Source organism: Erinaceus europaeus, chromosome 14, assembly GCF_950295315.1.
Source record: "Erinaceus europaeus chromosome 14, mEriEur2.1, whole genome shotgun sequence".
Taxonomy (NCBI): Eukaryota; Metazoa; Chordata; class Mammalia; order Eulipotyphla; family Erinaceidae; genus Erinaceus; species Erinaceus europaeus.
In genome coordinates, this window is record NC_080175.1 from 15,800,579 (window position 1) to 15,824,089 (window position 23,511).

A 23,511-nucleotide genomic window follows, 5' to 3' on the forward strand; every position below is an offset into this window, starting at 1 on the left:
GATCATTTTGAGAATGCTTTATCTTAATTCCCTAAGAGAGAAGTTATGAGACACGAAGGGCAACCAATTATCATGGGGCAGCTGGTTAACTTTAGGTGAGAATGGCATCTAGCTAGTCTCTGGGGTGGACATTAGGGCTTTAAAGATAGGGGTGATGATCAAAAGGACTCCCCTTCCAAATGTTAGACACATGGGGGTGGCTTTACTTCTCTGCATTGGAGGCCTAATATTGACATCTTTGAAATGTAAATTTAGGCTGGAGTGATTGAAAATCTGTGGTTTATGTGTGAGTCTAATGAGCTCTAGCTGTAGTACCCTCTGGGAGAGTTGAAGGATTGGCTCTCAACATGATATATTAACATTGAAAGCCACAGTCATTTTTAAAGGCACTTTATTTATTCCATAGCACCAGGTAGAGATACACGATTATTAAACATTATGAGAAAACAAAGCAAAACTAATTCAATATTGGTTTACTTTGTTAGCCAAGGTTTTATGATTATGGCTGTGAGTATATTATTTAGGATTTTTTTTTTTTACTAGAACAAATAAAATACATCTTCTGTCCTTTATGACTATGAAAATTCTCCATTTGCAGAAAGAAGAGATCCCAAACAGGTTGAACCACCAGTCTGGAGACCAGTTTAACTACACAGAAACACTTGAATCTAGTTTATTGCTAAACAAACATAAACTACATGTCTCCTGAGATCTGAGAACTAGATTATTTTCTGAGCTCATTAGCAGAGTTGTAAAATAACTTTCAAGCTACAGCTCTCAACACTTCTCAAAAACATAAAGTGCAGAGATGCAAACTGACAACTTTTCAAATTAGAAAATCACTAATTAGATTTGTAAAAGACTAAGAAAAGAATTTAAAACTCTGGCTTGTCTTACCACATCCCAGTTTCTGTTCTCAAATTGGGGTCCATGCTGAGTTCTCAAAAACTGCCAGTCCTCATATCAGGATTGGTTCACTCTACTGTCAGTTTGCTGACAGTGTAAAACATTAATATCAGAAGATGCTGGATCCATGGAGTTGGCCATATTTGCATTTATGTTTTTGAGTCATTGTTGGTCCCATTCTAATAATAACAAGTTAATGAGATAAAAACAAAACAAAACAAAACAAAAACAAACAAACAAAAAAACCCAACTAACCAACAAAAGACACCAAAAATCCCAATCCAAAACAAACCAAAACAAAAAAACAGATATTGGCTTGAATGTTTATATAAAGGTTAAGTAAGTTCAGATTATTCTGGACCAATGCAAATTTCGTTGTAGACTGAGTTTTGCCATCAGGAAAGGTTGAGTTGACAAGTTTCAGAAAATTTTTCATGAAATTACTCATAGTCATGTTACCTACTGTAGTTTCATGTAAGACCAATGATGTCAAATGAATGTTAGTGTTTAACTATTTTGATAACTTCACTCCTATTGAACTTGCAATTTTCTTTTGACTTCAGATATGCATAGCAGCTATACAGTAAGTTTATGTCTACATAATGTTTATACATATTTAAGAAAATACAATAAAACACATTAGTTAGCACTGGGGAAGGGGGGAAAGTTGTGTTTCCCTTCATTTACTCAGGTTTCAGTGGAACTATTCCATTCTGATTTTCACATGATTGTTTGAAAGCTTGAAACCACCTGCCTGATGGGTCAACTCTGGTCCTTATGTAGGGGTATAAAGCATTGGTAGTCAAAACACCCCTTTTTGGTAAATGTGGCTATTCTTGCATCTAGCACTGACTCTGTGACTTTGCCCTCCATGCTCTTCAACGTGTTCAGCTGAATCTGACTGAGGCTGCTAGTCTTTTAAAATTAGAAGAGCTTTCACAGGAGTCCACTGCAGCCATAATGTGAGTGGAGGGGTGACTCCCATTGCCAGCTGCAGAATCCGAGAAGTAACAGGAGGAAGTGGGGCAACAAAGAAAACCAGTCACTGAAATGCACCGAAATCATTGGAACACATATTTGGCAAAGCACTTGTCTCTGCTCCCCAACAATGCGGTCTTCTGTTTGCTCTTCTGGGCAGCTCAGTAAATTAGGGTTTGTCACTGCTAGAGGAGACATCCCACAAGGAGGAGTGAGGAGTTGCTTGCTGGGCTCTGTCCTATAACACTGCACAGATCCCCAGCATCATGATGAGGTGATAAACAGCATCTGTAAAAGGGGACAGGGAAGGAAACAGAAACAGTTCTACAAGAAGCAAGGCCAACTTGACCGAAGAGTCAACTCCAGGGTATTAAGAAAGTCTTCATAAAGTCCTAGGCAAATTGTGCGCCCTGAATGCAAAGTCAGTTTGTTTGTCCTTTAGAAGTGTCACTAGCTCCTTCCATTGGTGCTAAGAGCAGAGAAACCTAGATTATGGATCTCTGACAAATGAGAAACTGAAATTGTGTAACAGAGTAGTTATATTTTAAACAACTGGGCTTCCTTTGCAAAACCTCCTTCAGTGAAAGAAAGTAGGACTGGACTCTTAAATGAGGAGCTTATGTGATTTCCTCTAACTATGAGAGCAGAATTAACTAATAAGCAGAACTGTTTTGCTCCCTCTCACCATCTCTATGCAGAATTGCCCGCTGGTGGCATAGCATAGTGTTGTGAAGCAATGTTTCATCTTCAGAAATTCCCTAATGCTCTCCACACATCCAGTCTTTACATGTCAGGAAGGGAAGGGACCTTGGCCATTTTGATCACAGTGGTAGTCACAACATTGCCCAGACAAGAATATGAAACAGAGACACAGCAGTTATGTCTGATCTTCACTAAATGTTGGCTGTGTGCTGGGCACAGTTAGATGTTCTTAGTTGTAATGTTTAACCCATGTGACACCTATGAATGATAGGGGTAGCTATTAGCCGAACTTCACAGAGGAAAACTAGGGCCCAGAGGGAAAGGTATTGCCCAAGGTTACTCCAGTTTTGACAGACAGAGTCAAAGCAGGGACTCAGAAGTGTTTGTTGAGTGAATGGAGCTTTAAAAATCACAGAACTTCAGGTGATTATGCTTAGGGAAGTGTTAATCATTAGGAGGTTAATCTTCCCAGATAATATTTTTAGTCCACCTGCAGGTTAATTATCCAGCTTCAGAAAAAATTACCATAGGCCCCTAGGAACATACCTAAAATAGACTTCCTAGTTTCTACCCACCCTAAAATTCCTATCTGCTCTATTCCTACTTTATGTTTCCTGTTTCAAACACTAATACATTTTTTTAAAGTTAGTGGGTGAAAGACAACTACTGGATGGTTTCACCCATAGGTGGACTATAAAGAATTAAAATACATGAACTTGCAAAAAAAGAGAAAAAAAGTATCCAATTGTATATTGAACTCCTGAACTCAACAATGTGTCCTAGAACCACATCTCTCCAGAGCCCTACCTCCCTAGAGAAAGATAAAAACATGTTGGGCATATAGATTGACCTGCCAACGCCCATCTCCAGTGGAGAAGCAATTACAGAAGCCAGAATTCCCACCTTCTGCACCCCATAAAGAATTTTGGGGATGGGGGAGATAGCATAATGGTTATGTAAAGAGACTCCCATTCCTGAGGCTTCAAAATCCCAGGTACCACCATATGCCAGAGCTGAGCAGTGCTCTGTTAAATAAAAAAAGGAATTTTAAAAAATTTCTTTTTTTATTATTGTTATTGTAGTTATTATTGCTCTTGTTATTGATGTCATTGTTGCTGGATAGGACAGAAAGAAATGGAGAGAGAAAGGGAAGACAGAGAGGAGGAGAGAAAGATAGACACCTGCAGACCTGCTTCACCACTTGTGAGGTGACTCCCCTGCAGGCGGGGAGCCAGGGGCTCCAACCGGAATCCTCACACCGGTCTTTGCGCTTTGCGCCATGTGCACTTAACCTGCTGCACTACCGTCTGACTCCCAAGATTCCTTTTTTTTTTTTTTTTTTTTTGGCCCATACTCCCAGAGGGATAAATGTTAGGGGAAGATTACCAGAGGACTCTGAACTAAAGTTTTTGAAGATGAATTATTGCCTCTCCAATTTGGAGAGACAAGGGGGGGGGGCGAGGAAGAAGGAAGGACACTCAGAAGTAGTAAGTGTGACTTAGATAGGAAGAGAAGGAGGGACTGGGTGGTAGTGCACTTGGTAGAGTGCATATGTTACAATACACAAGGACTTGGGTTCAAGCCTCCAGTCCCCACCTGCAGAGGGAAAGCTTTGAGTGGTTAAGCAGTGTTGCAGGTGTCTCTCTGTCTCTTTCCCTCTCTGTCACCCCCTTCCCTCTCAATTTCTGGCTGTCTCCATCAAATAAGTAAGTAACTAAGTAAGTAATTCAGTAAGTAAATAAATAAATATATAAAGGTACTACCAAAGATAAATAAATAAAAAGGAAGGAAAGGCAGATTCATAGGGAAAAAACGGGCAAATATATATAAATGTACCTACATATATATATATATAAATACATATATATTTATATATAAATATATATATGTATCTACATTTATATATATATATATAAATGTATCTTCTCTTTATCATCTACAGTTATCATCTATAGTTAAAAAATAATAGTCTGGTGGGGAGACTTCAGGTCGTGGACCAGGATGGCAGAGGACCTAATGGGGGTTGTATTGTTGTGTAGAAAACGGAGAAATGTCATACATATATAAACTATTGTATTTATTGTTGACTGTAAAATAGTAATTCCCCAATAAAGAAATAAAAAAATAATAGTCAACCCATATCTGTGATCCTGGGAGAATTACTGCAGTGTCCAGTGGAGGGAATGGGGACACAGAACTCTGGTGGTGGGAAAGATGTGGAATCATACCCCTGTTATCTGATAATTTTGTAAATCAATATTAAATCACTAATAATTGACAAAAGTTAGAAAGTGAAAAACAACTACTGGGTGGTTTCACTCAGGTGAAATGTAAAAAACTGAAATACATGAACTTGTAAAAAAAAGGAGCTAATTGCAAATTATCTCTTAGACTCTGTGATAACTATGGTGATGTGGGTGTAAGGGGAACACAGAATTTTGGTGGTAGGTGCAGTGTAGAACTTATCCTCGTAATTTTATAATCTTATGAAACACTATTAGATCACTAATAATTTTTTAAGTTACATTATTCAGAACAAAAAAAAATCACACTTTTGACATACAACAGCCTGAACAAATCTATCTGGTGATGACTTGGTAGTGGGGGTAGGGAAATTCAATCCCATTCTGTTTTTATCCAGATTACTCTGAGCCAACCCTACCTTATCCCTTTCCAGACCACTCTCCTCCATTCCCCTTAGTTCCACTCAGGTGAGCTTTAAAGTGTAACTTTCAGGTCTGGTGAGAGTACACAGTGGTTATACAAAAGACTTTCATGTCTGAGGTTCTGAGAACCTAGGTTCAGTCCCCAGCACCACCACAAACCAGACCAGAGCAGTAATCTGGTGTCTCTCTTACTCCCTATTTCCCTTTCTGTAGCTCTCTCTAATTAAGATAAAGTTAATAAAATATTAAAAACAAATAAAGTATAATTTTTAGTTCTTAAGGGCTTTGTTAGGGCCATACGTTAGCTTCCTTAGAAACTCCCATTGACCTGTTCAAAGCCCTCATGGTGAATTGCTCAGACGCATCTCCTTACCTGAGAAGCTATAGAGACCGGAGAATCCCCTGCCTGTAGTGAGTAAGAAGAGAGAATGCAGAGGGTTTGTGAAAAGATGGTGGAAGCAATCACAAAGCTTTACTTCTAAAACCCAAGCCTGAGAGTGTCTTCCCCTCATTAAGCCCCTCAGTAAGCCACTGCCTTTAGGATCTAGCTTACACATAGTCTTCATCTCACACCATTTTCATCTAAAGTCAGGGGGCGGCAAACTCTCTAGAAAGGGTCAGATGGTAAAGGATCTCTGGTGTAAGTCATGTGGTCTGGATTGCAACCTTCTCTTTTACTGGAGACAGCACATGAATCACAGAGTACAGCTGTGTTCCCACAACACTTCCCTTAGACACATTGGAATTTGAATTCCATGTTTTTTTGTGTTTTTTTTGTGCACTGTGTAATATTGTTCTTTTGATCTCCACCACCACATATAAAGTTAAAAACTGTTCTTTGCTTGCAGACCACATAAAAATCAGGGGGCAAGTTGGTATTGGCTCTCAGGTTTGGGAATTGTCTGCCAAAATATAGTAACAAAAGCTCCAGCCCTCTCTGGACTAGTTTGAGTCCCCTTGTCCTTGGTCCCTCCACCCCTTTCCCTGAGCATCTGACATCCCTCTCCTTGCTAGGTGAGAAGTTCTGGAGGCAGGGCACACATAATACACACCCTTACTTCTAAATCCCTAATACCTGGCACAGCCAGGACCAGCCTCTGCTTGTCCATTAATGCCTGATCAGTGGATATTCCAAGTACATTTTGTTTTCCCTGTTAATAGCTGACTGTACACTCAGCCTGGAAGCTCAGCTCTTTCTAATTACTTAGGGGCACTAGAGTAAGAGCTTTTCCCAGTCCTTAACAAACTCTCAGTTCCCCGCCTCCCCTCATGGGAAGCAGGTGAGGGTTGTGTCTTCAGGCACTTTAGTTTGGCAATTCAGTGAAACAACTCTTCACCTGGATATGCCTGTAGACTCAGCCCAGTATGAACTCAAGTACTGAGGAATCAGAGAGGCTTACTGGGCAGGGAGAGCTCCACCACCAGGACGCCTCCGGTCTGGTCCCGCAGAAGCCGCTTCTGTTTGTCACATGTCTGAATGCCCAGGAGAAGAAGAGGGGAGAGGAGAGGGAGTTATTGGGGGGTTGGGGGGGGTGAAAAGACAGATGGGAGATTGAAATATAAAAACAAAGCCAGTCAGCAGCTTGATGGAGTCAAAACTCCCCTGTCAACAGAGGTATGTTTGTTACATTCATTTCTCTTATTCTCTAAGACAGTTAGTGCCATGCCTTCTCCAATGTAAAAAAAAGACTATTTTCCTTTGTTAAACCTTCAACCTGGAAGAATTTCTGATGGGAGAGTCCCTAGGTATGGGAAAGATGGACTCTGGTTTTCTTGATAAGTATCATCATTAAAAAAAAAATAGTTCCATTGTTCTTTCTGTGGTGACTTGAGTTATGAACATTATGTCTGTTTCCTTTTCCTTTTGAAAATGAAGCACCAAAAAGATCTCTTCATGGACTTTAAATGTTTCTCTGCTCCCCTCCTTTATCTGTAATCACATGTGATGGTTTTCTGACCAAATGAACGAATAGAACTGCAGATGAGAGTCTAACTTCTTATTGGCTATTATAAACGAGGTGATTGGTATCTTCTTTAGACCACTCTGAACTGAGGCTCCTACTCCAAACACACCAGAAGAGGTAACTTGTTGAAATGAATGCTTTCAGGTATCTAAGACTGTGATTCTCAAACCTTACATGTCTGAGGTCACCCAAAGAGCTTGTGAATGTACTAACTGTTGGATCCACTTGCAGAATGTACAAATTAGGTAGAAGGGACTGAGAATTTATGTTCCTGGTGAGTTCTCTGGCAATATCTAAGTTGCAACTTTCCACTTGTGCTTTCAGTTCACTGCTCTAAGGGCCAGGTCCACAGCAAGTGGAATTGGAAGACACTTTAAAAATATATATTCATATTTATTTATTATTGGATAGAGACAGAGAAATTAAGAGGGGATGTTGGGAACATGTGTAAGCCTGATAGAGCTTAGGGAGAACTACCCCCATCTTTGGATGGAGGTCTGAGAAGATAACCTCTTGGTAAGTCTCTCTCAACCGAGGTGAGCATAGGGGGGGAAACTCAGACTTGGTTCTTTCCTTCTTGACTCTCAGGCCCACAGTAACTCCAATACTTCCCTCCATTAACTGCAGGCCACATAGCCACAGATTCACTTATTCAAAGTCACCTTCTGATCACAGAAGAACACACCTTATCACACACTTCATCACACACCTCAGACCCCAGACAAGAGAAATTCCAAACTATATGGCCTTTTGATATCCATCTTCTTTCTGTCTCACCCTACAGGTTTAACCCCTGTGCTTCTCTCAAATACCTTTGGATAATTAAGTTGCTTGTGTCATGGAAAATAACTGTCTTGTATCTCATCAATTCCTGTCATACCAACCCCCTACATTAGGGGCATGCTGACTGTTAAGAAACCTGTAATTTCTGTCATATTTCAACAATAATTAACTTCATTGCTTTTCTATTTAACTCATGTCCACTTTGATAATAAACGGACTCTAGGATTCTGGGATTCTAGCACTCAGATTCTAGACACGCTAAGAGTCCCCTGGTGTCTTTTACTTCGTGTCATCCCTGTTGTGAGCGAGAAAGAACCAGACCGTTACCTTTCCCCTGGAGGCCACCCTGCCGGAGAAGGAGAGAGACACCCTGAAAAGGGGAGATGGAGATAGAAAGGGAAAGAGACAGATACACACCTGCAGCACTGCTTCACCGATTGTGAAGCTTTCAGCCTCTAGGTAGGGACCAGAGGCTTGAACCTGAGTAGGGACCAGAGGTTTGAACCTGAGTCTTTTTGCACTGTTGTCTGTGCACTTAACCAGGTATGCCTGGCCCCTCAGAAGACACTTTTCTACTTACATTCACTCTGCATGTTGATTGATCCTATAAGCAGCTTCTTGGTGGGATGTGTGAGTGAGTAGGGGACTGATACCCAACTTGAGCTACTCTAAAGAGGGCTAGATATTGGAGACTCACTTCTAGACCCTTCCTCTCAGTCACTATAGCTCTGGTGTCATCAGGAATTTCTGCAACATATCTGGCCCACCTTAAGTCCCAGAAATGGACACTTCTGGAGCTCCAGTTAGCACACAGTACTTATACAGAAATGGACCCTTATGTGGATCGATCAAGAGTAAAATTTTCATCTAGAATTGACTGCTACAAACTGGATTTTGAATTTCCATTTTACTTTTTCTTACTCAAGTATTTGCATATAGGCTATTAGTTTAATTTTGTTCTCTGATAAAAGCAAAGGGGCCATCATTGCATATCACTGTTACGTCTTTATAAATGAGAGAGAGAAAAAAAAAAAAACAGTTTCCAGAGGTTAAGGTTACATATGACCTGTTGGTGGCAGGGCAAGTGCCCTCTACTCCTAGGGCCTTTTCCTTTAGAACACCCTCAGCACACATATACACTGATATGATTACAGCTTTCCAGCTGAAAAAAAAAACAAACTAACAAAACAGTTTGTCAAATACTGGGCTCCCTTGGGTAACACTGAGCAGATAGGCAGCTTACCACTGGGCAGGAGAGTTTCTCACTGTCACAGATGAATGTCTCACAGTGAAGCCAGACCTTAGAGAGCTTGGGAATATTCTGGAACCGGAAAGCATTGAATTGAAAAGTGGCTCTGTGATCCTTGCCATTTTCATGCACAAGGACTGTTTCATCTGTGGGGCATCTGGAACACACATGGGTAAAGGGAACAAAGTAAAGGAGAGAGAAAAGAACTACAACCAGGCTGCAGAGACAAATTCAGACACAATAGTAACTTTCTGGTCTTTTATATACATAGCTCAGATAGTAAAGATACTTAATCTCAGGGCCATGGGTTTATGCCCCACGTAGGGCGCCAGATATAGAAAAGATAAAAACTACTAAGGTGCTTTTGCTGGGGTTTATAAAAGTGGCAGGTTAATTAGGTATGTAAAAACTGTGATGGGAAACAGGCAATAGAAAAGCTGTCTGGCCATGAGGCAAGAACATGAGCACCAGAGTTCAGCTATAATACACATAGATCCCAGGTGAAGATGAGGCAAGAACTGCAATAGTCGGAGGGGGATCAACCAAAGGGGTGAAAGGGCTAACTTCTGCCAGATGCTTGTAATCTCCCTCAGGAGATTACATCCTATGATATATGTCTGTAATATACTCATGATGTCACTTGTATGCTAATTACATATATGGCCCATAATTCCTTTTGCTTGCAGTCAATGAAAGCAATGTATTCTCAACATTTTCTATTTTACTTGATAGAAAAGAGAAAAATTGAGTGGGGAGGAGGAAATAGAGAGGGAGAGAGAAAGAGAGACACCTGCAGACCTGCTTCACCTCTCCTAAAGTTTTTACCCTGTAAGTGGGGAGTAGGAGCATGGTAATGTGTGAGCTCAGCTGGGATCACCACTGCCTGGCCCCTACTGTGGAGTGTTCTATAGTGAGCAGGGCAGTCCACACAACAGAGAATGACCCAGCCCCAAATGGCAATGGTGTTGATATTGAGAAACTAAATGAAATCCTTTCTTATTTTCATACATCTGATGTGCTGGTTTCTTATTTAAGTGTGTGAAATTCTACTAGATGTTGGGATCAGACTCACTTGACATTAGGAAATAAGTGAGGCCCATAAATATGTGGAGACCTGACATCTACAAGTTACAGGGTTCATCTTTCTTCTGTGGGAAAAAAGATATTTGCATCCAAAAGCTTAAGACCTGTGATCAGCACCATTGTGAACTCCAATGTTAATGTTCCTTCCAAAGGACTCCTATGACTCTATTGGTAATCCAGCTCACATATCCCAGAGAGTGGTCCTTACTCCCCAGGGGACTCCATGATGTTCCTTCCCTCATCCCAGTCCATCAGAACCAGGCATTGGAAACCAAATTAGAGTGTAGAAGGTAAGTCAACTCTGAGAGTTAGTGAGTGAAACCTTCTATCTGTATCAGGGGTCAGAAGCTAGGCTGTTTAGCTGTGGGCATTTTCCGAGATGTGAAACAAAACTCTTGCAAGGTAATTTAGTCAATAAACCTGAGATCCTTGCTTGAACTCAAGAGGCTGAGCCCTTAAAATAGCTCCCTGCAGCTGGGGTGTCTGAGACCTGGTGTCAGCCAATGAAAAACAACATAAGCAGAGTGTTGTTAGGGCTGGTAAGGCAAGTCCTGGGCAGAGCTCTATGTGAGTTCTGGGACAACTGGACCCTCTCTGACAGATATCTCTGGGTCGGGGGACGGCCTCTGGGAGGACTCCATACCTTCCTACAGAAGTCTTCTTCCTAACTTTAGATTGAAAATCCCTGATAATTTATGTTGTCTTATCTCTCCAGGCACTGTTTCTTTTCTTTTCTCTCCTTTCTTTTTCTTTTCTTTCCTTCTTCCTTCCTTCCTTCCTTCCTTCCTTCCTTCCTTCCTTCCTTTTCTCCTTCTCCTTCTCCTTCTCCTCCTTCTCCTTCTCCTTCTCCTTCTCCTTCTCCTTCTCCTTCTCCTTCTTCTTCTTCTTCTTCTTCTTCTTCTTCTTCTTCTTCTTCTTCTTCTTCTTCTTCTTTTAAACAGATTTAGATCTTCCAGCATTTACTGACCTCTCACCCTCTTGGCTGTTTTTTTTCATTCAGATAGAGGGACAGAGAGACATCCAGAAATAGCCTCTCCCATTCTATTAAACCTGTCACATGGTAATGGGGGCTCCAACCAGAGTCACAGTTATGACAAGACATATGCTCTGTCTGGTAAGTTATGTCTCCAACCCTCCAGGCACTTGTAAACATTGAATTTTCTTCCAGAGGGATCTAGTATGAACCAAAAGTGTCTGGGAAGGTTGTGGGAACGACTTCTTTACTTTCCCCCTAGGTACTGTTCTTTGTGCTTAAGTCTCCAACCTCCTGGAGCCCATTCAACTAAGACCTGGAAATCTATCAATGCTTTTTAAGGTTGACTATACTTTCTTATAAGTCAATGCAAATTCCTAGCATTCCCTAGGGGGTCTTCTGACATGGAGGGCACACAGCATCTAGGGTATGCCTATGTTCTAGTATCAGAGGGCTAATTTTTCTGCCTTCTAACACATCTCCCATGAGTGGGTAGAGTAACAGAATCATTTTCAGGATCGTTGATCTTGTATATACACTGCTTTAGAGAGGCTTCCAATGCCTGATGGGAATTTCAGCTCCCTGTTGGTCTAGAATTTATTTCAGTGTCTCCCTGCAGTCATTTAATGATTTCATTAAATGAATCATCCCATGATAGATCTGTAGGAAACACTCACACAATGTCCCTCACTTCTGCAGGAGGCTTTGTTGGGTTGCTGAGGTGTGGTTCCTCCATATCCTTCAGGAGTTAATGCTGCTTAAGTGTGTACCCCTTATTCTCTGCCCCAGTACTGGATCTAGACTTTAAAACAGTGTCTGCCTCAGTTTTCTCATCTATAAAATATTGATTATTATACTCATTACTAGAGAGGGGGTGTAATGAAATTGGAAGATGCTACCATTTGCAAAGCCCCTTCATAGAACACATATGGTATGCTGTAAATGTTGTTTGTTAAATAAAAATAAATAGGTGAAGGTTCAAAGTAGTTTCACCTTTGTTATCTAATCATCTTTGTCCCTGACCCCAATATTTATTTAACCCCATAGGCTCTGGCAATGACTTGTACACACTGGTCTGCTTTGGTTTGGAGAATGGCCCCTTCTGGGATGAATATTCATTGTGTGGTTGGTATCATGCCACTGGTCGAGTTTAATTTGTTCTCTAATTCTTGAAGCTACAATTCTAATGCTTCTGGACAGCTGAACTCAAGGAGAATTCAAACTCCCTTATCTAGATACTCTACTTCCCCAGCAGCCAACTGCAAACCATCCCTTACCTTCACAAGCCACAGATTTAGCAATACAGATCTATATTCGTCACACATTCCTCAGACTTCTTGCCCTGCCATTCCTGCTCCTCCCCACATATCCAACTGGTGGCTAAATTTGTATCCCTTCTCCCTCCCTTAGGCAACCTTTGCATTCACTTGGCTATAATCTTAGCTCAGGTCTTATCAACTTTGAGTGGACAGTTGCCATGTCTCTGGGCTGGTCCCCCAACTACCATGTACCATTTCTGGGTATGACCTCTAGAATCACTTTGCTGCGGTGCAAGTCCAACATTTCAATCCTATGCTCAGACATTTTAGAGTTCACTATTATCTACAGGATTAAAACTAGCAAGTGATTTTATTTAAGTCTGCTGATCCTATAAGCTAAATTATCATGTTCTAAGCTTTTTACATGGATTATATAATTTAGTCTTCACCGGAGTTCTGTGGCAGGCTGATCGAATTTGAACCACATTCCTATCTACATGACTTTTAACTATCTACACACACACACACACACACACACACACACACACACACACACACACCCTTTAGGTATTAATTCCTCCTATGCTCAATTTTCTCATCTAGACAATAGGGATGGTGGCAGGGTGTGTGTGTGTGGTGGTGGCATAATGGTTATGCAGAGAGACTCTCATGCTTGAGGCTCCAGTGTTCCAGGTTCAATCTCCCACACCACCATAAACCAGAGCTGAACAGTGCTTTGGGAAATAAAAGAAAATGGGCATGATGACAGTAATACTTGTTATAAGGCTTATATATAATGAAGCTCTTAGAGAAATACCTGGTACCTCAAACACCTGTAAATGTTTTCTAGAACCACTACTCAGTCCAGAAGATGGTATCAGTGATGTGACTCCCCCTTCCTTCCATGCTATGCTAAACCAGAGCAGCCCTGGATTTACCTGCCCCTACTTCTCAACCCTCAGGGGCACCCATCACCTACCCCTTATTGACCAGCTGCCACTGCAAGGGATACATGAAGTCAGCCGAGGGTGTGGCCCAACAGCTGTTCAAAACCACCTTAAACCTGAAAATAAAACAAAATACACCACTTTGAGCCAGAGCGCCATATACCTAGGAACAAGTCTCTTGGCTGATATTTTCTATTTGTGTTTTCAAATAAAAACACAGAGGACATGTACTCACCTAATGCTTAACCCTTTGGCTTCTACTCCTGCAAACAGGTCTGAACCAATTTCAGATGTCTCCAGGACAAAAGGTGCTTCTTTCTTTGTGGAGAACTTGGCATTCTTTGAAAGAAAATTGACACTGGGTATTATAACACTCAGACTGAGCAGTTGGGTCTGACAGGAGCAGGCAAGATGGAATGGAGCAGGGCAAAGGTACAGGCATGTGAGATTATAGGGAAACCCTCCAGGTACAGAGAGGCTGTACCTCCTATGATGATGGGGCTGTCTTAGAAGGGATGAGGACATCATGAATCTGGATTTTCTTGTCACAGGGAAACACACTGTCTATCTCATCTATATCAATAAGAAACAACATTTGGTCAATGGGAGAAAAATGGAGTCCAGGGATGATGAAGCACTATGTTTTACTGACTCATCTGAGGATACGGTGGCCAAACACTTACCATCTCATTGACCTTGCTCCTCTCTATTTGCAGATTCCAGCCTGGACTGCAATGTTCATGATCAGATTCCCAGTACAGTTAACAACAGTGACAACACCAACAACTTACTGATCACTTACTATGTGCCAAGTGGAGTAGAGCCTATGTCAGGTTAGGCTGTGAGTCAAGCAAAGATCTGTCTCCAACCACCTGGTATTCTAGTGGGGAGTAAAGTAAATAGGCACTAGGGGAGTAGAGTAAATAGAATGTTAGAATGGAGCATAGTATACAGAAAAATGTTGAGCTGGATACGGCAGATGGGTATGTAAGAAACAGTAGGTAGTGATTATAAATCAGTGTTTGGGGAGGCCTCATGTAAGATAGGTTTTCAGAGGGGGCTCAAGGAAAGAGGTCATGCAGGAAAAACTGGACATTTAAGGAAAAGTCTCCTGGTGGAGGGCGGTTGGAAAGGCAACAAGGAAGCTTGTGAGGCTGAGCATGGACGAGCAGAGAAGAAAGTGGGGAGATAGAGTTAGGGGCTGGCGAAAACCAGGAAATGAAGCTATAGACATTATCAGAGTGGATTTGGAAAATAGTGGCTTCAAGTCTAAGTGCAATAGGCAAGGAGGCATTACCACGACTTGAGTATAGGAGAGGCAGTGCTCATCCCTGACCTTCACCTGGCATCTTCTGAAGGCCATTTTAGGTGAGTTATTAGAATTAATAGAAGTGTTTCCAACTGACTTACCCCAAACTGGTTGATTTCTCCATTCTTTGGGTTTTGGGTCTACTCAAACTAACTACTTGTAACTAATCTTTATGTTTAGCTTCTAAAGACACAAGTATCATGATGGGCTAAGGAAAGGATTCTAGGCTACTTCTGGCTCACATCACTTAGGACACACACTATGTACAAGTCAGCCATTTAGGTTTCAACTTCCTACCCTCTGTGAAATGGGAATGATTTCTGCATTTACCTGCTTTACAAAAATTATAATGATTTTATGTAATAGAAATATAGAGCTTAGATCATGATGCTAGTTAAAAGGTTGAGTTTTATGAACTTAGAAATTTACAGAATTGCAATAAGAAGCTGGTGGCAGCAAAGATATCTACTTAAATTTTAACCTCCCCAAACTCAAATTCAGAGAGTTTGCTGAGATGCCTCTGGCACCTGTTTATTCACTGCAGGCCCTTCTGGGACTCCCTGGCTTAATCACTTAGAAGTCAGATTTTCTTCAATCAGTTACCCCTGTGCACCATTTATGTGGTTGAGATAGTTAAATAGTACTGCTTTTAATCATAAGTGGTTTAATTATGTAATATGTGGGTTAAAATGACAGATTCACAATGGTTTTTAATGTTCCTTGTTAATTTCTCTGATTCGTCATATGTCAAGGAATCATTTCCACATGTGGGATGTAATCTGCAGACCTCAATGTTATCTTCAACTCAGTCAAGTTCCATACTCCAGGAACCAGCCAGAAGAATATTAGAATTCTGGAAGAATATCTGTATCAGAGGAACCTGCCTGACTCTGTTACAAAGTGGAGAACAGAATCTGCACCGTTAACTGAATTTCTGAAACAAAACACCTTTAGTAGTCTCAGTACTCATGAGAGAATGATGGCACTAATTTCATCTTCTTGTATTTATAGCATGAAAACTGAAGGGCTATTTGCTGTGCAGCTTGTTCTGGCATCTCTGAGAACATGAAATACTAGACAGATGTCTTGTTCATTGGACAACATAGAAGAGGACTTTGGAAAGTCCTGCCTCACCTCACCAAAATGTAGAGTCACAACTAGCCAGTGATATGAGTTTAGATGGGCATGTCTTATTTAACAGCAGTTTATATGAGAAAGACCTAGAAACTGCTTTTGCTCATAAACTGGCAATGAGATCGTGGTGAAAGAAAACATCCCCCAAAGTGAATATCCTAGAATATGTTCCTGGGGTTTCCTAGAACCTCGTAGGTATGTCTTCATTGGTCTGATTCAGGTCTATGATCTATAACACTTAAATTCTGGGTCTTACTTTTTTGATGGGAGCACTGTCTAAGTGATTCTTACTCAAACAGCAGGACTACAATGATGACTGGACCTCTTATTGTAGAAAGAAGTTTTATTGGGGAGACTAAGTATCAGGAAGCTAAAGCTTTGTTGACAATATTACCAGATTACTGTCATTTCAGAAGATATAAATAGACCACTGGGCAAGAAAGAGACTTCAGGATATCAGATCTGATATGATAACCTGATTTGGGATGGCCCAATTTATCATTATCCTTGGAAGGGATGGAGAGTCCACACTTAATGCCATCTAGCAAGGGGGTTTCGGCTTTGAGTGGAAACACCAATCAGTCACCTTTTAGTTTTCTTCTTATTTTAGAAAGTCTATGATATGAGTCTCTATTGCTTACACTGGTTTCATTTTCAACCTTTTCATCTGTCTCTATTTAATGAAGTGGAATAACTGACACTGTTTTGACTGATAGAAGTGATGTCCATTCCTATAAAGGCAGCAGTGCTAGAGCTAGGAATGCTCAGCTTATACCTTAAATAGGTCAAAATATTCACTCAGAGAATGACTAATTTCTCAGGCATTTACCCAGTACCACGCATAGTGCTGAGTGCTTCATAGGGACCATTTCATTTGATCCTTGTAACAAACATATAGTAGTAAAGCTGTTATTCTTCCCACTTAACGAATGCATATATGGAGGTCCAGAGAGGTTAGCTAACTTGCCCATTGTCACACAACTAGTAAATGGTAGAACCTGGTTTCAAATCTGATGATAAAGGCAATTTTCTTAAACACAGCTCAGGATGTTTCTGCAAGCTACCTTCCTTTGCTTTGGGCTGTGAGTCAAAAGAACTTTTTGCTACGATATACCATGGGCCATTGGCAGGAGTGAGTGAGTCAGAGGAGGAAGAGAGAGAATCCTGCTGACTAGAGCTGATGGTTTGGGAGCCCAGTATCTGGAGCTGCTGGCATCCTAAGCAATTAGCAGTGCATTGATCCCATTGTGCAATCTAGGGCACAGCTCTTTCTCGGGTAATTTGATGGAAATATATGCAGGGATCTGTTGCTTCAGAAACACACAAGAATGCTCTCAGAGTGGATGAGGGGAGAAGGAAAATACCAACGGCATGGATCAGGCATAGGAAACAAAGTCCATGGTGAGAATATTAACCAGCACAAAGGCTTCTGTTGTAACTTTAGAGTCTCTCTTTGCTGGGGTCTATTTGTTCTTTAAGGGTTTAGTTGGGCCCCCGGGGAAACTTTGCCTTATTTCCAGAACAGTTCAGGAAAGTATCTTATTGTCTCTCTAGTTCAGAGGAAAGCCGGTTTATGCTGACGATATGCCCCTTTCATTTAATGGGACTTTTCCTAAAAATGTTTTAAGATTGTCCATTTATATCTGAAACTGACCTCAATTTTCCTGATGACTTTTGCTAATACTCATGCCTTCCCACTGTCAATTGTCATAATATCTCACAACATCAAACCTATATCTACATATTAGTCTGGTTAAAACAACAACCATGCACTTCTCAACAAGAGCTCAATGGTAAAGACAGTTGTTATTTTAAGGTCCAATGCACAAAGACTATTTTTCTTTTTGGACAATCTGTTCTGTATTTGCAGTGGTTTTACCACCATGAAGGCCTAAATTGTGTTAACCTCTCCTGATTATAGGTCAAAGGTCCAAGTGGGTTTCCTTTTTTCAGTATTTAACCACTAGTGGTATGTGGCCAGGGGTAGATACCTTATTTTGTGTGTGTGTGTGTGGGGAACCTTAGAGTTTATTTCATTTAGAGAGTCATCTTTAAAAAAAAAAACCCCAAATTGAGGGTATAAAATTAGATATAGGGTCTTAAAAGGGGCTGGTGCTAATGAAGGTAATGAAACTTTAAGCTTCATTCTCTCTTATAGTTAAGGTCGTGTGTCTCAAATGTCAAGGTTGGATCATTTTCTCCCTCTGGGCTTCAGATCCTCACCTATAAAACAGACTGAGCTATGCTGGGATCCCTTCAAGATTTCACTTTCTCAGTTCATCAAAATTAATAGCCTCTTGTTAGCCAGTAAAGCAAGTTCAAAGAGCTCCTGGGAAGTGGCGGTCCAAGAAATGTAGTTGTTCCTTTTGCAAAGTGAGTACATCAGACATGATGACCTCTAAGGACTACTTTCACGTCTCATGTCCTACACAAAGGTTCCTATTTCTGTCCGTGTCTTCCTCTAATCAAATGAGTTAGCATCACTATGTACACAGCTCCTCAGTGGGAACCAACTGGCTTTATAAAGCAAAGGACCTTTTCTAAATAGGAGGGCAGCTAGACTAAGACCACTACATATTTGGTTTCTCCTGGGCACTTTATTTTGAGAGAAGCAAATTGACCTTTACCTTTAATGCAAACAGAGACAGGATACCCAAATTAGACAGTGAGGAAGCCCACAAACTGAAGGGCACCAGAGATCAAATAACAAGGTAGTGGAAGTCAACTTCAACCACACTCCCTAGTCTTCTAGTGGGCTTTAAAAAATTATTATTATCTTTATTTATTGGGTAGAAACAGCCAGAAATTGAGAGTGAAGGAGGAGAGAGAGAGAGAAAAAGAGAGAGAGAGAGAGAGAGAGACCTGCAGCCCTGCTTCACCACTCACAAAGCTTTCCCCCTGCAGGTGGGGGCCAGGGGCTCAAACCCAGGTCCTTTCGCACTGTAACATGTTGCTCAACCAGGTGCACCACTACCCAGCCCCTCTAGTGTGTTTTAGTAGAAACCAATATCCGTTAAGAGTTATTTATTTATTATTCATCTATTTATTTATTTATTTACTTTACCAGAGCACTGCTTAGCTCAGGCTTATGATGGTACGGTGGATTGAACCTAGGATGACTTTGGAGCTTCAGGCATGAGAGTCTCTTTGCATAACATCATTATGCTATCTAACCCCTTGGTTAAGAGTTAGACGTTGACTACTTACTGCCTCTTAACTTTTAGCAACTCACAGGATTTCTCTTGCCTCAATTTTCTCATCTGTAAAATGGGAACTTAATCTTTCAACTCTGAAGCACCTTTCACATCTTCCATGCAGTCTTTTCATCAGATGCATTTGGTAATTAAGGAGGTTTAAAGCTAGACCACAGCTTACATCTGAACTTGAATTTCAAGAAAGGGGTTCTGCAGAGAGCTTGTGAAAGAGTGAATCCTAGGGAAGTAACCCATTGTTTTCTAAGAAACCCAAAGCGTGGTAATGAGAGCCTGAGACCACTTACAGTATAGAAGTTGAGAGATAATTGGCTTTCAAATGTGCCCATGCTCCCATTCTTCACATGAACGGTGGCCACTCTGAAAAGGGGAGAGAATTTTGCATAAGGACTGAAACATGTCTGATTGACAGGGACTGCAGAACACACGTAAGGCAACCAATCCCTCACTCAGCAGAGCTACTTACCTCTGGTCGAAGGCAGCCTGGTTCACCAAGTAGGTGGAGTGGTAGGTGCAAGAAAAGGAATAGTTGACTGGCTGATTCTTGACAATCACTGTGCTGTCATTGGACACAATGTGGCTGTAGAAGTAGTAAATGGGGGGCTTGTACTGGAGAAAAGAAAGAAATGAGTTAGGCTGGCCTGGGACTCCCAGGATGGGAGTGAGGGTTCTGAGAAACATATTTAAGAATGGCTCAGAGAAAAGAAGCAGCCAATGAGGAAACTCAAGTATGTACCATCGACAAGAACACACAGTCCCTTTACCTGTATTATTTTTTTGTCAAGAATCATAATCCACTGAGGTTGTTTAAGAGAATCTATGTTCAGTTATAAAAATTAAATAAATATATGAATGCAGTGGACAAAAAGAATCAGTTGAGAAATCTCTACCATTATCAACTTTTTTTTCATTATCAACTTTTTATCTACTTCCCCTGTCCAAGTAATCTTAAGTGAAAGCCCTTGTATATCTCCCATTTCTAGAATGTTACTATTTTTTTCTCTTCTTTCAATCCTGAGCACTATTTTTGATATTCTTTCCTTTGAATTCTTGGACTCTGAAGTGATAGAGACAGAAGAAGTGAGCTACCCAGAACCACACAGTTAATTTCCAATTCACTTTACCAGGATACTCACAGAAAGAATTTTTAATTAAGCCCTTGACTCTTCCCACTAAATCACTACATCTTTGTAGGGACTTTAGGGAGAGAAGGTGATCCTAGGAACTCTTTGTCTTCATTTCTTGAAGCCTCATTAATTTATAATCTTCTGTAGTCAAGGAGTGCTAGACATTAACTGGAGGGTTTGAAGACCGTCTCTTCATGACTACATCCTTATTGGTTCTATGGCCTTGAACTAGTGATTTTATTGGAAAGTCCCAATTTATCATGTAAGGATGCTTTGCAAGAGGTCTGAGGTTCCTTTTAATTCTGATGACATATCATAGATCTCCTAAGACCCAAACATCAGTCTGGCATATGCAGTATTAGGGATCAAATTCAAGACCTCATGACTGCAAATCTAACATTTTACCACTGTACTACCTCTTGGTTCTATTTGATCACTTCTTTTAAATTGCTTTTCCAGTCTGGATGTAGCTCAGTGGTAGAGTTCCTGCCTTGTATGTAGGAGGTCCTATGCTCCATTTTGGGTACCACAAATATGTCAGTCAACGACTCATACTTAACCCTTATAAATGTACTTTATCACCACTTTAAAGTTGAGTAGAGGATTTTGCGTCCATTTAATTCAGAAGAAGGATTGCCTGTGAACACATACTCAGAACCCAGAGAGAAATGGGGTGGGAAGTAGCTTTTCTGTACTTACAGAAGGTATCCTAGATGGTGGGTGCCAATCATACCTTATTGTGAATAAAATTCAAATCTAAAGAGTCACCTATAATAAACTAGGCTACAAAGAAAAATTTAAACCACATCAATGTTTCAGGAAATGAGTCAAACTTGGCTCTTGCAAGGATATGGATGAATTCTGAATTCTTTAAGCAAGGACAGTGGACATATCCTTGGTCCTCCATCACTTTATCTTAGTGATTCTCTCAGTATGACCCAGACTTACCTCGGACTGAGTGCCACAGTAGGACTTGTTTTTAGGAGACAAATCTGGGATTACAAATTGGTAGTAACCTCCTTCATGGACACCATTGTAACATAGCCCTCCTAGTGCTAGCTGATGCACTTCCCATCCATAAGGACACTCAGGGATTTTGGTGATGATGGTTTTGGGATAACAAAACACAAGAATGACATCTGAAAAGAGGAAATGCGTGAGTTGAAGTCAGATATAATGCTCATACTAGTCTACTAAGAGAGCAGTGGGTACCAGACACACTTATACATGCAAGCAGTTTCTTGAAAGCATTTTCTTCACAATCTGTGATGAAAATTCTCTTCAAATGACAGTCATTAAGGTGCCAATTTTATAGTTTTTTTTCCATATCTAGGCCATATCTGTATTTATATACACTCAAAGTTGATATACTTTTAAACATTGCCTTATTTTTAGGGGACTATAACTGAATCCAGACTGAATACAGTTTTTTTAAATTCCACTGAAATGAGCACACAACTACTATTTAAAAAATAAACACTTCATGTACAACACTAATTTGTGGCATAGGACAGAAACTCAGTAGTTGAATAGAAAATAGAAAAAGAATGTTTAAAAAGTGGATATTTTCCTTTTTTTTGTTTTGTTAATATTATCTTTATTTACTTATTGGTTAGAAACAGCCAGAAATTGAGAAGGAAAGGGTGATAGAGAGGGAGAGAGACAGAGAGATGCCTGCAGCACTGCTTCACCACTTGGAAAGCTTTCTCCTTGCAGGTGAGGGCTGGAGACTTGAACGCAGGTCCTTGTGCATTGTAACATGTGTGCTCAACCAAGTGTACCACCACCTGGTCCGGCAAGTGGGAATTTTCTATCTATTTAATCATTTTTTTTGTTCCTTTCTTTTAAAATTTGTTTTCTTTTATTTAAAAAGATTTTTTTATTATCTTTATTTTATTTATTGGATATAGAGCCAGAAATCGAGAGGGAAGGAAGTGATAGAGGAGAGACGGAGAAACACCTGTAACACTGCTTTGCCACTTGCAAAACATTGCTCCCTGCAAGTGGGGACCCGGGGCATCCTAACAAGTACACTCAACCAGGTACGCCACCACCCCTACCAAATCCCCCACTTTTTTTTTTTTAACCAGAGCACTGCTCAACTCTGGCTTATAGTGGTGATTGAACATGGGATCTTTGGTGCCTCAGGCATGAAAGTCTTTTTGCATAACCATTATACTATTTCCCCAGCATTCTGTCTTCTATCTGGCATTCTCTAATTTTTTTAACAAAAAGTCTAGCTTTATCCAACACATTCTTACTTCCTAGGAGGAAAGTATGACATTGGAAGCATGTGATTGCTCACACTTGGCTACATAGTAATGCATTTTCAGAGTAAGATAAGCTGAGAGCTCTGTGTTTTTCACGGAGCCAGCCCTCTCAGGAAAATACTAGTACTAGTGCATACCTGCTTTATTTGGAGTGCATGATCTTGCAGAAGCTTCCACAAAAACAGCCAACAGGACAAAGGCCCTCATCACCATTGCTTCTCAGAACCCAGTCTTTGCCTAGTAGCCAAACCACGTTGGCCTAATGTTCACGGTCCTACTGGGGCCCAAGGTTTGATCATACTAGGTTAGGAAGATGAGTGAGAAGTTAAACATTAAGGGGGAGAACAAAGGAACACTTATAGAATTAGCAGACATTTCCAAGAGAGATCTATAATATACAACATCCCCCACCCCACCCCACCATGTTTCCTTATCTATACTGAGAGACAAAGAATGGGCCTCATACCACGGGGGTGTCAATGACACGTACGGTTGCTCATGTTCCCCACTGTTTCATTCTCTCCAGACTGTCTGTTGCCTTCCAGATGCTCCCCCAAATCTCCAGCCCCAGAGCTAGCTGCACATTATATAGACCAAGGTTGTAAAAGAAACCGACTCCTGATAACTCACAATGAACACACATTACCCACTGTGTGTGGGGGGGAACTAAAGGGGACCTCACACAATAATCCAATGGGAAGCTCAGTTACTGCCCCTTGAGTCAAGTTTCTTATGCTCAGCTGTGTTAGAAAAGCCTTTTAAAACACAACATAAAACAAAACAAAGCCAGGAAAAAAAAATCTGCTTCAACCAGGATTGGAATAAAGAATTGAATGCTTTTCTCTTTGTATAAGAAAATATTACACTGATTGGCGGCAAATTAATTTTTACATAGGTGACAATTTCCTCTTTTCCTTTTTTTAATGCCTTATTTCTTTGCTTTGTTTCT

At 40.7% G+C, this 23,511-nt stretch overlaps 1 protein-coding gene across 1 annotated transcript; it reads right to left on the reverse strand.

Moving 5' to 3' along the window:
• Positions 1-1,964: 1,964 nt before the first annotated feature.
• Positions 1,965-23,511, reverse strand: TECTB (tectorin beta). The gene is made up of 10 exons (XM_007537761.2): positions 22,700-23,511; positions 21,241-21,431; positions 19,632-19,774; positions 19,453-19,525; positions 13,746-13,849; positions 13,543-13,626; positions 9,243-9,405; positions 6,653-6,725; positions 5,626-5,658; positions 1,965-2,172 (listed from the first exon to the last, which is right to left on the reverse strand). Exons 1-10 carry the CDS (start codon positions 22,773-22,775, stop codon positions 2,123-2,125), a joined length of 990 nt encoding a protein of 329 aa, XP_007537823.1. The 5' UTR covers positions 22,776-23,511; the 3' UTR covers positions 1,965-2,122.

Coding starts and splice junctions, on each gene's coding strand:
- TECTB (XM_007537761.2), bottom strand. CDS start 22,775: ATGGTGATGAGGGCCTTTGTCCTGTTGGCTGTTTTTGTGGAAGCTTCT. Junction 19,526..19,631: donor CAGGCTGCCTTCGACCAGAG/GTAAGTAGCTCT, acceptor TCCCCTTTTCAG/AGTGGCCACCGTTCATGTGA. Junction 2,173..5,625: donor CGGTCTCTATAGCTTCTCAG/GTAAGGAGATGC, acceptor CCCCTTTTACAG/ATGCTGTTTATCACCTCATC.